This window comes from Toxorhynchites rutilus, chromosome 3 (assembly GCF_029784135.1).
Source record: "Toxorhynchites rutilus septentrionalis strain SRP chromosome 3, ASM2978413v1, whole genome shotgun sequence".
Lineage (NCBI taxonomy): Eukaryota > Metazoa > Arthropoda > Insecta > Diptera > Culicidae > Toxorhynchites > Toxorhynchites rutilus.
Genome location: NC_073746.1, coordinates 21,177,429 through 21,191,643, shown reverse-complemented (window position 1 = coordinate 21,191,643; position 14,215 = coordinate 21,177,429). Strand labels below are relative to the sequence as shown.

Genomic DNA, 14,215 nt, shown 5'->3' with positions numbered 1-14,215 from the left:
AATGTCAACAAAGAATTGCAAAAAGAATGTGATTTTTAAACGCACCGTTTTTAACGTTTTTTGCAGAAATTTTCGTAATGGTGAGTATGTATCGAAAGAACTATCCTCTAGGATGCTAATTTAGTTAAATCACATAAATTTACTGCAGGGGAAAACGTTTTCTTACCGCATCCAAAGGATACTGTCTTTACTTGTGAAAAAGTAAACAAACTTTCAGGATACTAAATTTTAATAAAAATTAATAATTGTGTGCAAAATTTATCTTCCAAACGGTTGGAAAATGAGTTTTCCTTATGCAGTGAAAAAAACTTTGCCGTAGCTTAAGCTGAATTTAACTTATAAGTGTTTTTCTGTGACCTTGTTTCATGCATTATCAGGAGTCATCAGTCGGAGAAAATGGACCCTGCTACGTGGCTGTGGAGTTTGCGGATGTGTTCGATTACGCTGCGGGTGGAAGCCGTTTAGTCGTCGAAGGCGAAAGAGTATTCAAAGCTGGACATCTTTTAATAGTTGGTGTTGAAGAAGTTCACGATGAAGGCTTCAGTATTTTCTCGTCCTGCCTCCAGTCATCATCTCCAAGCTCGGAACCCCATACAATAAAAATTCGTACGAAAATCTCCTTCTCCAAATGGTTGTTTTCGTGTTCCTGTAAAGCTGGCAAAGGGAAGTGCAAACACGTCATGGCTGTTTTGTATCATTTGCTTAAGTATGTTTTATTTTATTTCTTTATTATTGCACATTTTGCACCAAGTTGGACTGTTTCACACTTTTTCAAAAGTGCGAAAATGTGAATAAAAGTGCGACCTTGCATCAAATCGATTTGCTGTCTTCAGCGCACTTATTCGTTATCAATCGAAGAATAAGTGCGCTGAAGACACCAACATGATTCGATGTTAGAGCGCACTTTTATTCGTATTTTCGCACTTATGGAAAAGGCCGAAACAGTCCAACTTGGTGCAAAATGCGCAATAACGTGTTTTGAATCATAAGTAATTAATTCGCCTCTGATGGCAAGATCTGAAAGGTTTGGTGTATCATGTCTCTGGTCCATCGCTGCCCCAACTTTGGCACGGTTTGCAGCACGTTCAGCACGGCCCTCAATAAGTCTTTTCCTGGCTTCGCTGATGGGAGGTTGTGGCAAATTCAAGTCGGGAACTGCTGATGGCCTAAGAATTAAGCGATCAGTGGCACGGCTTGTTGCTATAAAAAGTAAAATAATAATAAAAAAAATTATAATATTATTGCTTCAAGGCGTGTATTACACTTCATACTTGGAGAGTAGAAGTTCGACACGGTGAAATGAGGCTACAAATACGGGAGGTTTTTGTAGGTTCTACCTTTAGCCGTAGTCGTTGGATCCAGTCTAGATACCGCGTTTTGTCCGTTTTCGGAGGGAAGGCATGAAAAGAAATTCCGGGGCGATATCTCTGCTTACATCCGGGGACGACACAAACGAAACGGCTTTTGAATTTTGCAGATTGTTCGGAGTCAGCTCCAAGCAAAATTCGTCCGACTTGCATGTTCTCCGGACAATTTGCGCAGCTTTTGACGTCCATATTTCACACGTTCTAAGGAAAATATTTTGAAAAATATTAGAGCACTGATTGAATAAAAGCCAGATCTTTGTATTTTAGGTATTTTATGAACACTAAGCGGATATTTTTATATCAAATTTCATTAATTCGGTTTACCTCTCTCGCAGGTAGATTGACAGAGGGTGTACTTCAACGGCTTTTTTTCACTACTAAATGGCAATAAATTTTGGTTCGGAACATCGAAACAGCTAAGAAAAACTATTTTTCAACAATTTCCACTAATTGTAAGATAAACACGGTACAAGTTTTCGAGAAATCAGAATATTAATTACAGAGAAAATATGCAACGGTTTGTTTACATATTTTTCACTCACACGCGAAACTTTCATAGGTGGCGACACCGTACCTTCTATGACGCGAATTCGACTATATAACCGGACCGAGTTTTAAACATTATATGACAGAATCAAGGCGTTGTACTATAGGTGCACCGCAATGTCAAAATTGCTGTTCGACCATTGCTCGTGAAAAAACAAATTTGTTTACAAAACAAATCGTATCTTTTAGTGACAAATGCGAAAATGCGTTGGCGAAATAGCTGCTCGCGCTTTACTGTTGAATCATAACAGCGCAGAAGGATGTTTTTAGAATATCTTTTCGCTTCAAGCTGCGCAATCAATGCCTTCCTTTCCAAGAAAAATGTACTTCTGTTTGGCTCCCATCGGCGAGGAAAAGAGTACTATCAGCTTACGGCGATGGTGACAAGAAATAACGCTGATTGTGGCTCCACTGATTTCGTTCATTGAGGACGAGAATGCTGTGCAAATACCGGGAAGGAGATTACCAGATCCAGAAGATCCGGAAAGGGCCGTTACAAGTAATTGGCTATCGACGTCGTCATCGTGAATAGGTAACAGCGTTACGGTCGTTGTTAGGTCGATGTTTTTTCGTCGATTGGATTATGGGAACCCACACTAACGAACTAACGGGGACGGGAACCCACAATCCAATCGACGAAAAAAACATCGACCTAACAACGACCGTAACGCTGTTACCTATTCACGATGACGACGAATAGGTATCGACATCTAGATACGGCATTAGTTTGTATCTGAGAGAGAGGAGCCAGCTCGCGTTTGTTGTGATCACCCTTATGTCAGCGCGAACCAGTCACGGTGAACCAAGGGGAAGTATTGAAATATGTAGAAAATTTCAACATGACATTTTTTTGCAAGACGTTTTATGTTAAAATAATGTTGACGTCGGACTACATCTTTCATTTCTATACTGGGGTGTAAGTTCAAAGCTTCGAAAACGAGAGTGTTACATTGGAGAAACAGGATTTTGAGCAATAAACCCTCTTCGCCGGTTGAAAGAAATGGTATGATAACCGCTTCATTCGAAAGATAAAATATCTACGCGTTATATGTGTGTTACTTATTGATCCAAAAACTTGTTTCAATAGCTCAAAAATTGTTTTGAAAGCAAGCTATTGAAATCACAAAAATCTGTATATAAGTAGGTGCCAGCTCCACTCAATTATAATTGTACAGCGGTTAGATCATTTTGGAACAGTTACTGCTGCAAAAAAAAACAAACTTGCTGCTGTGAAGAAGGCGACCAGCAAGAAGAAAGCTGCTGCTACTGCTGGTGTGGCTGCCCGAAAGCAAAAGTCAAACAAATCCTCAAAAATCGTTGCATGCAAGCCGAAAACGCCGAACTCATAGAAATCAGTAGCAGCTTCGAAAAAACCTACCATCGCCACACATAACGCACAACTAGAGAGAAAACAAGATAGTGTTTTCAGCAAATCAAATCCAGTTCTTTTCAGAAAGAGTTTATCAAATACTGCGGTCAAATACATTCTTTTTTAATTTCTTCGATCAAGTGCGATCAACGTAAGATTACATCTTTCGAGCACTTATTAGGAGTACAGTGAATCTTGAGAAAGACAATTCATTCCTGCTCGACACTCGCACAAAAAATGTTCACTCATCAATGTCACAAACGGGAAGTGGGTGTTGTGAGGGAGGGCAGAGTGAGCGCAACATTTATGCAGACTGATTGGAAGCGACAGATATGTTGTATATGGGAAATGGTATACAAATTATATCACACATAAAGGGGAGAAAGAATCTTGACCCTTTTAGTTTTTTGGACAAGACTATTGGTTCACCTTCACTATCGGTCAATTCGATTGGATCTTCAGTGATACTAGTGCCTTGATTAAACCTACATGTCAAAATTGAATATTGCATATGAATGTGAATATCATGGCAAAGATGACGAGAGACTGGTAGTATAATTCTCATCTTCATCCGAATGCCTGTTAAAAATGCAGACACAGCATCCTTTTTAGTCAACCTAGTATTATTTCCATCGGACACAAACAAAATTCCCTCAAAATACACCTGAGAGAAATCAATGTTGGCTATTTTCATTGGAAGATTAGCTCTTATTTTATGTATTCCACATACACACAGGTTTTTTTTTTACGCGGGGGATACGTATCTCGTAAAAAAACCGCGTTAATTGGAAAATCCGCGTAAAAAAACCTAGGTGTACGCTGCATATTCAAATTGCATCGGAGATAGACAATCATCGCCCACATTGCAAAAATCGATTCGTCGAGCTTGCAGTAATAGATCAACCTGGAACCAGTGAAAGAATACAAGAATTCGCGAAAACTGAATGTACGATCGGAAAAAGTCACAAATGGGCCCAAAACACCCATAAATTCACACAAGATCTCCACCGACAAACAAATCATAAAAGTCAGTTTGCTTCTAATTTTGGATTTTGTTTTAGAAATCATCGAAATAATTCTTTAGGACAACTATATCGAAATTATCAAAAGTAAAAAATGTTTGAATGGGCCGATGCCGCTAGAAGCCATGATGTGGGCTGACCTGGTACATCTTTTATTATTTCCTACGTGATCAGTGTTCAAATTTTTACCCCCATATATTCCTGTTAGACGCAGTCCTATGTCAAAAATCAAATCGGGAATAAAACGCACAAATGTACTCACTAACAAAGGTTCACGTCAAGTTTGAACACTTTTCTCATAAATGAATGACAACAACTTGCTTGATTGAAATTGTCAGTTTGGAATTTTCTTGATGAGAATGCGTAAAAAGAATAAGAAGAAAACAAACTATCTGTCATTCAGCTGGCTCCTCTCTCTCAGGTTTGTATGAGGCAAACTATTCTCTATCATATTAGTCGGCCCGAATCAGTTTATATTTGCTAAAATTTGTATGAAATTTTTTTCTTGGCATAATTTTTTCTACTTGAAGTACGTTGTCATGACCCTAATTTGAATTATTTTCTATAGACGTTCAGATATTCTCAAAAAAACTTGTCATTATAATATAAAATTATCTCAAAACATATTTTTTTATGACGTTTTTTCACCACTTGCAGGCAATGATGATTTTCACTTACATAGAGTACTAATTTGATTAAGGAAAAATCATGTTCATTCATAATTTTCATTTTAAAAGTGTATTCATTCCTTCTGAAAATCCATACTGTCATGCCTATTCCCCAATATCGTCAACGCGGATAGTTCGTTAGTCGAAAATACTGTATAATTAAACAAACCAAATGGCATCACTGGTGGTTCTTTTTTCCACTCCGCTAAACTGTCATCACAAACAAAAACAAATGGATCATACAACTGGTGAGTATGAAATATATTTCGGCATTTTAATTATTAATTATTTTATCTTGTCTTATCAGCTATGAATACATTCGACTCGTTTGCTTCCATCAATCGGTAAGTGAGAAAGATGATTTCTCCCATCACCACAGTGCGGATTTCCACTTCTATCAAAGCAGCCAACAACATCCGTTTTCCTGCAGCAGTAACCTCCAACCCCTGTTGGCAATGCCGGGGGACAGCATTAACAGCAGCAGCAGCAGCAGAATTTGACCATGGTATGGTATTGCGAAGAACTTTCCCCATTAGAGGTTCCGTGCTTCGCGCACATTCAAAAATCCTCTTCAGACACGAAAACTCAACGACAAGGAGGTATTTATCAACTTGCTCAGCTGAATTACCACCCCGGAGGAACCCGAATGCACTGATTCCGTAGTATAGTAGAATGAAAATAGGCGAGGTAAGCGAACGTAATCGCATGAAATTTTAATGTTCGCATTTTTATTCGGATCATACAACTGGTGAGTAGGGAATTCATTTCTGCTTTTCACTTACTAATCATTTTATTTTGTTTCAGCTATGAATACATCCGACTCAATCAATCGGCGAGTGAGAAAGATGATTTCCCTCATCACCACATTGCTTATTTCCTCTTCTGTCACACCAGCCAAAAGCATCAGCTTTCCCGCAGCAGTATCCTTTAAGTCCAGGGTGCTATTCCGGGGAACAGCATCAACAGCAACAGCAGCAGGACCTGGTCATCGATAGTATTTCGAGCAATTTTCCCCATCGGAGATCCCGTGCTTCACGCACATTGAAGAATCCTCCTCAGCCACATATCTGTGTCATCAAGGGCAAGGAGATATTCATCAATGTACTCAGTCGGATTTGAATCGTCAATCCAGACAACCCGGATGCACCGATTCCATTATATACCTTATTTTTATTATACATGGTTTTTTATTATTTTTCTTCAATAAAATGAGTAAAATCGATCAATGTATTTCCTTTTCATTTTCAATAACAAACCAATACAAACAAGCAGCAAGCAGTGCTGGAAGCGGCGCTGCAAGCAGGTCGACGTCTTGCACATGTTGGCGAAAAAGTGGCGTCAAGTTGTTCGATGAATGCATATGAAAGGTCGATAACTCGGTTGCAAGGTGGCAGCATTTGAGGTCGATTGTTGACATTTCATCGACCCGATCTTGGCAGGCAAAACGGAATGTGGGAAGTATTCGATTAGCTGATGAACGATTAATTTCAAAAATCGGGGATCGCTAGTTATGACAGACTCGAAAATTTGTGAAGAGCTGAGTAGAGACGTCGGTTAATCGTTCGATTAATTCAAATAATCGAATATCTGCAGTTATAATCGAGTAATGTTGTATCGAATAATGAAAAATCAAAATATGAGTACATCGAATAGTTATCACAGTAATCGCGATTAATGAAAAAAGGAATCATTTTTAAGGTTGATACATTTATTGGGCAAGAGTTACTCTCTGCTTTTTTATCCGATAGCGACCGTCTAACAATAAATCATGAAATGATAAATTTATCAACATAAAGAAATAGCATTTCATTCAAAAACCATTATTCTGCTCCATGTTTATTTTAGAATTATATTTAATGTAACATTTCCAATTATGATATCATAATCTTTGTTTTTTTTTATCAATGTCTGTTTATTATTATTACAAGAAATAAATATTCGCTCGATTAATCGAATACTGAGAGACAATTATTCGAATGAATCGAATATTTAAAAATGGCCCCACGATTAATCGATAATCGAATAAACGGAAAATTTAGACATCTCTGAGCTAGTTGCGTGACTCGCGTGACTATATTGCCTATATTGCCCATATTGCCCTAATTTTCCCAATGGGTTCGAAGGGATAGGGCTAACTTGTAGCACATACACTGGAGAAATAGTTTAGTAAAAGCAGTTACCAAATCTTTAGTAGCCAAAACATTGGTAAAATATACAAATGTTTTGTAAATATTACCAAAATTGCGTAAAAGCGATGTCAGACGCAATGAACGTTCCTACCAGAGATTCGTAGATTTTACTTCATACCATTAGTAACTTTGTTTTTTTGTCATACCTAACATCTGTGATGTGCGCACTTTGCAAATCGCCATTTCTATTTTGGAGATGAAGCGATTCGGAGGTAAGCATTGTTTTGATGTTACGTTTCATTACATATATACATATTTAATATTATTAACATATGTATTTCTTTTCTTCATAGAGACACGAGAGAACAAAATGCGGATGAAACGTGCTGGTGCTACCGACACTCCCTACATAATGCTAACTAGAGCGGTGCAACAGGAAGATGAACGGGAACTTTCCTCGTGTACGCTGCTCCTAGAATAAGTTATATATTATTATTATAATGTATTCCAAGTATGTGGAGTTAAATGTAATCAAATAGAATTTTTCAAATTAAAAATAATTTTTAAAAAACATTTTTATTATCCCTGATGATTATCTCTCACAAATGAGAAGCAAAATTTTCACTGATATTGCACCAATGTTGGACAACAAATCGTAGTTTGTTTGACGTTTGTGCCTACCATTTTTCTTTCGTAATATGTACCAATGATTAGTAGGGTAGAAAATGACTAGAGAATTGGTAACATGTACCAAAAAATTCGTCGTATTTACTAACTATTCCTCTCAGTGTACATTTAAATTTTTGACGTAGAACTACGTCTTTCAGGAAGGGTGCCAAATAAAAAAACAGGTCACGTTTTCATGAAATAAAATTAACGTTAATAACTATTTTCACTGTAAGGGAATTCTCATGATTTGCATACCAATCGAATCGGAAATTCTCTAAGAATTGTTTGATATGCTATACATCACAATTCGCTAATCTCTAAACGATTTAAAAAAATAAATATATCAAGCGTTATCTAAACGCCCTAATTGCCAAGTTTCGATTGGCCCGATTTACGGTTTCCCCAACACACACTTCAAAATCGATGTACCTGTGGAAATCCGCTTTGTAAATATACATGCAAGTCGGGGTATTTTTGTTCCCACCCAGCTGTGTTTCCCTAACACGGACCTCAAAATTAATGTGTCTGGAAGAATCCGCTTTGCAAATACATGCAAGTCGGGAGTATTTTTTGGTGTTGAGTACGTTTGTACTCGCTTGTCGTTGTGCAGACCGGAATGTTTCCCTAAAACGTACTTTTAAACTGAGAAGCCTGGTAAAATCATTTCAGATACTAGAGGTGAATGAACTTTCGCGGTTCGATAACTACGTAAACATGAGATGTGCAATAATTTCAGATGAAAATGTAAAATACAATGATCGTTTGACAATTCGTCCGTTCACATATTTTGGTAGTCCTAGGCATCATATCAAACGTAAAAGGACGTTCATCAAATTTATTTGTAACGAAGAACATAATCTATTACAAAAATTTCGATGCATTCTAAAATAATATTCGAAGTGGTGAACAAGTGGATTGCATAATGTAATTGCGTAGTTCTACGTCGAAAATATGCGGTGTGCTTTTGTTTTGAACATAGCGTTATTTTCAAGTTCTTTCTGTGTGTTAAAGCGGTGACAATTTGAACAAAATCCACTTTTTGCTTGAAAGGAATCACTTTACAATTCGTGCTGAAAATTCTTATCTTTTCTGGTAACGTTTGTGCACGGAATGTGATACTTATCCTGTTGCTTGGGATTTTAATTCCGTCGACATAACGCAAAAGTCGAAAAACTTTCAAAACTTGCACCTCATTTTCTATTTCTGATTGAATTTCCGTGTCAGAAATATTGTTTGGAATTCCAGTTATCACTCCGGATATGCTCACGAGGTGTTTTGGGATATATGATTTGTAACCAAACTGCTCCAGTTAGCTCTCACGAACCAAAGTGTTGGCTTTATTCATATTGTTGAAAAATATAATTATTTTATTTCGGCCAAGATATTTCATGTCTATTACGCATGTTTTGCTATCATCAATTTTTCTGAGAGATGATCCTAAAGCAAATTTATTGATTTTGTTCTCTTTATTAAGGCTTTCGATGAAGACTCTATACGGCCCTGGATCTTTTGTGTTGTAGAAACACGATTGCTTCTCGACGTTTCCATCGTCATTTTCCCGTCGCCATTTGTTGCCACATGCCCTTTATCTGATGGATCTTTTTAACCACCGCTTTCAAACCATTTTCAATCTTTCTTTCACTACAGTTTCAATGTTTCATGTATATTTGTTTTCGAAAAAGAATAACAGCACTATTTAATTTTTTGAAAATACTTTCTAAAAACTTCTAAAACTGTCGAGAACACGTCTTGTACGCAAGAGCGTTAAACTGCGAGTCGAAATTTCTTTCTTGTTTGCAAGAATACTCTACAAAATTGTAAACATCAACACAAGAACTGTCATTTTGCTCAATGTAAATATGAGATGGAGCAGTAGCAGTGATGGCAGGTGATTTTTTTTCAAATGTCAATGTTTATTCTAATAGGTATTGTATCAACATGGTTTCGTCAGTAAACGATCGACAACGACCAATCTCAAGACGTTCACTTGTTTTTTGTCAATCCAAATCGAGCTCAGACACCAGGTAGATGCAATTTACTTTGATTTCTCGAAAGCGACAAGGTTCCCCACAAACTAGCAGTAGCAAAGTTTAGTCACCTGGGTCTACCCTATTGGATAACTGAGTGGCTGCGTTGTTATTTATCTGGGCGGAAGGGATACGCTAACATCAATGGCTCGCATTCTCGAATTATTCCCATCACATCTGGAGTACCGCAAGGAAGCGTTCTCGGACCGTTTATCTTCGTTTTATTCATAAACGATCTGTGCTTCCGACTGAATGCTGGGAAACTGCTCTACGCCGACGATTTGAAAATTTATAAAGTAATTGAATTTTTTCGAAAAGAGAAAAAGAAAAACAGCACTATTTTATTTTTTGAAATTCCTATCGTTCAAGCCACTTTCTAAAAACTTCTAAAACTGTCGAGAACACGTCCTGTACGCAAGAGCGTTAAACTGCGAGTCGAATTCTCTTCACCATAGTCGTCTCGGATCTGATGGCAGAGGTAGACCGGGGGTTTTCCAGTCTGCTGCAGCAGGCAAGTACCGTCACACTTCAGTGTTTTCGTCGCCTGATACCGCCTTGAATTCCAGTTCCATCACCGTGATCTCACCATCTGCGTCTATTACATCGCAATCCAACGTTCTCTCGTTCAATCGCCATCAGAAAATCGTCGTATATTACCAGAATGTCGGCGGCATCAACAGAAATGTCGATGATTTTCGGCTATCTGTATCGGATCAATGCTACGATATCGTTGTTCTCACGGAGACTTGGCTAGACTCACGTACGCTCTCGCATCAGATGTTCGGTGAAGATTATGAAGTTTTTCGATGTGATAGGAATGCTGATAATAGCCGTAAGGCTAGAGGCGGAGGTGTTCTGGTGGTCGTGAACTCCAGACTCGAAGCGAGAGCTGTAGATAATCAAAAATGGATTTGCTTGGAGCAGATGTGGACGGCGATCACACTTGGCGACCGTACTTTATTTCTATGTGCGTTGTACATCCCTCCCGACCGAATACGAGAACACGAGCTCTTTGAGACACATTGTCAGTCGGTTTTCTCTGTCTTGGAAACCGCTAAAGCAACAGATGAAGTCATCTTAATGGGCGACTTTAATCTTCCGAGAATCTCGTGGAAGAAATCCTGCAACGGCTTCCTTTATCCGGATTTGGGTTATTCGACCATCCACCCCAACGCTTCTTTCTTGCTTGACGATTACAGCTTAGCCACTCTCTCGCAAATCAATTACGTTGCCAATCAGAATGACCGTAGTCTGGATCTCTGCTTTGTGAGTGCGCAGGACACAGCCCCATTCCTATGCCAGGCTTCAGCTCCTCTTGTTAAGCACACCCCTCATCATCCAACTCTGCTGGTTACAGTTGGCACTAAGTTGTCACAGGATTTCGATATTTCACCTGTAGCAATTTCTTATGACTTTCGTAATGCCGACCATCGTGGTATCAGCCAGTTACTCTCTATTTTCAACTGGGACGATATACTAGACACCGTTAACGTCGAATCTGCAGCTTTAACATTCTCCAACGTCCTGGTATATGTTATCGATAGATATGTGCCGAAAAAGAAATGCCACCATGCATCCCGCAAACCATGGCAGACCTGTGTGCTTCACCGACTGAAATCAATGAAGAAGGCCGCTTTGAGAAATTTCACCACACACCGCACACAAATTCTTCATTATCAATATGCGCGAATCAACCACGAATATAAACGTGTTGCGAAGCAAACTTTCCTACATTATCAGCATCGTGTACAGAGAAAACTCAAATCACATCCCAAACAGTTTTGGAAATTTGTCAACGAGCAGCGCCATTCAGCCGGTCTGCCATCGTCTATGGCATTCAATGGAATCGTGGCCTCTACGCAACGGGATATCTGCAACCTTTTCTCAGATAAATTTGCCAGCGTTTTCACCGATGAGAGTTTGAGCGACGAACATATCAGGCATGCTGCTGGCTACGTCCCTCTCTCTAACCAAACCCTGAGTAGAGTTGACATCAGTTTGGAGATGATTTCTAGGTCGTTCTCGAACCTCAAAGCCTCGTTCAATCCGGGACCTGACGGTATCCCATCAGCTTTTCTTAAAACGCACATGAATGACTTGTTGACCCCGCTGCTCCAAATATTCCAGCTTTCCGTGTCTACTGGCGTTTTTCCGACCTGTTGGAAACTATCGCATATGTTCCCAGTCCATAAGAAAGGAAATAGACGGGACGTCAATAATTATCGTGGCATTACTTCGCTTTTGCGCTTTGGCTAAATTGTTTGAGCTCGTTATCATGGAACCGCTAAACGCTCTCAGCAAGCCGTACATTAGCACTGACCAGCACGGATTCACGACGGGTCGCTCCACCACCACAATTTTACTGTGTCTCACCTCCTACATTACCAATTCTATGTTACAATACGCTCAAACGGACGCCATTTATACAGATTTGACTGCGGCCTTTGATAAATTGAACCACCGTATAGCTGTTGCCAAACTCGACAGGCTTGGGATTAACGGCAACCTTCTGCAATGTTTCCAATCATACCTCACTGGCCGCCGACTAGCCGTCGTTATTGGCGACTGTCAATCCTCTCTATTTGCTGCTACTTCTGGCATACCACAAGGTAGCCATCTGGGTCCGCTGATTTTTTTGATCTATTTTAACGACGTAAATTTGGTGATTGAAGGACCACGACTGTCATACGCAGATGATCTGAAAATTTACCTTCGGGTCTACTCAATTGAAAATTACCACTTCCTTCAGAGACAGTTGGATGCTTTCGCCGATTGGTGTATGCTCAACCGCATGGATGTAAACCCCGCTGAATGCTCCGTCACCTCGTTCTCGCGCACGAGAAAGAACATATTGTATACGTATGTCTTGCGTGACTCAGAAATCGAGCGCGTAAGTGAAGTCAAAGACCTAGGAGTAATATTGGACACGCAACTCTCGTTCAAACCGCACATCTCGTTCATTGTCAATAAAGCGACCAGAACTCTTGGATTCATCTTTAGAATTGCCAAAAATTTCGCAGACATCTACTGCCTCAAATCTCGCTCTGTTTTAGAGTATGGTTCTGCAGTTTGGACTCCTCACTACAACAATGGCGTCGAAAGAGTTGAGTCTGTTCAACGAAGGTTCGTGAGATATGCACTCCGCAGATTGCCGTGGACAGACTCCTTCCGATTACCGAGTTACGAGAGTCGTTGTCAGTTGATTAACCTGGAACTTTTATCGGTCCGTAGAGATACAGCCAGAGCTCTGTTCATAGCTGATGTTTTGCAAGGACGCATCGACTGTCCCGTTCTCTTGGAAAACATCAACATCAACGTCCGACCTCGAGCTCTCCGGAATAATGCGATGCTAAGATTGCCCGTACAACGTACGAACTACAGCATGTTTGGTGGATTTAGTGGTTTGCAAAGATTATTCAACAGAGTGACCATGTTGTACAACTTCCATTTATCCCGAACGCTTCTTCGCCGGAGGTTTAGCTCTTTTTTTTCTGAACTAGTTTAATTTACCATAGGTTTTTAGTTTCGATGTTAGTTTTACTATGTGGCGATTTTTCTATGGTACGACCTGCTTTCGAAGTGTAACGTAGTGTAACATTCATGTTTAGACATAAGTAACATCATTGGGGCCTTCACAGCCTGTTGATGAATAGACAATAAACAAAAGTATAAACAAAAAAAATGAGTATCTATGATATAACCGCAAGGTTGACGTGGAACTACCTTAGCTTAGCAATCATTCGTTTGTATTGATTAAATTCTTGATTGAATGAAACAGTTTCCAAATTCAATTGAGTTCAATATATTTGCTCTGTGAGTGAAAAAAATGAACAAATGCCGTGTAAAGTCAATTCATTTATTGTGATTGATTGTTTTTCGTTACAAGTAAATTTAATGACGGACCTTTTACGTTTGGTATGATGACTAGAACAAAATATATGTACGGAAGAATTATCAAACGTTTGATGAACCAGCCTAAGGCTGAAAATCTTTCCAATAAAGACAAAAAAAATTATCAAACGATTATTTTATTTTACATTTCCCTCTGATGTTTACATCCCAAAAGTGTACATACTTCTCGAATCTCGAATTTGCTTGAAACTGGGAAGTTCATTCGCTTCTAGTGTCTGCACGATTTTCCCAGGTTCCTAAGTTTAGAAGATCATGTTAGGACAGACATATTCCACTCTGCACAAAGGCAAGCGAGGACAAAAGTACTCGCAGTTTGCATTTATTTGCAGAGCCGATTTCCCCAGAAACCTCGGTTTTGAAGTCTGTGTTAGGGAAACACATTTCAATCGAACAAAAATACCCCCGATTTGTATGAACTCGCAATGCCGATTTCCCCACGCTCCATGGATTTGAAGTCTGTGTTAGGAAAACACATTCCAGTCGGAACAAAAATACCCCCGACTTGC

The 14,215-nt window shown here is 39.2% G+C and overlaps 1 protein-coding gene and 2 long non-coding RNA genes across 3 annotated transcripts; 2 read left to right on the top strand and 1 right to left on the bottom strand.

The window, feature by feature from the left end:
* Window positions 1-406: 406 nt before the first annotated feature.
* LOC129775948 (uncharacterized) lies at window positions 407-1,959 on the bottom strand. The gene is made up of 3 exons (XR_008743041.1): window positions 1,692-1,959; window positions 1,272-1,568; window positions 407-1,200 (listed from the first exon to the last, which is right to left on the bottom strand). It is a non-coding gene; the product is annotated as an uncharacterized LOC129775948 (long non-coding RNA).
* Window positions 1,960-5,003: 3,044 nt separating this feature from the next.
* On the top strand, window positions 5,004-6,195 carry LOC129775945 (uncharacterized). The gene is made up of 3 exons (XR_008743036.1): window positions 5,004-5,220; window positions 5,280-5,720; window positions 5,777-6,195. It is a non-coding gene; the product is annotated as an uncharacterized LOC129775945 (long non-coding RNA).
* A 3,434-nt stretch (window positions 6,196-9,629) lies between these two features.
* LOC129772945 (uncharacterized) lies at window positions 9,630-11,989 on the top strand. The gene is made up of 3 exons (XM_055776479.1): window positions 9,630-9,658; window positions 10,253-11,856; window positions 11,925-11,989. Exons 1-3 carry the CDS (start codon window positions 9,630-9,632, stop codon window positions 11,987-11,989), a joined length of 1,698 nt encoding a protein of 565 aa, XP_055632454.1.
* The last annotated feature ends 2,226 nt before the right edge of the window (window positions 11,990-14,215 follow it).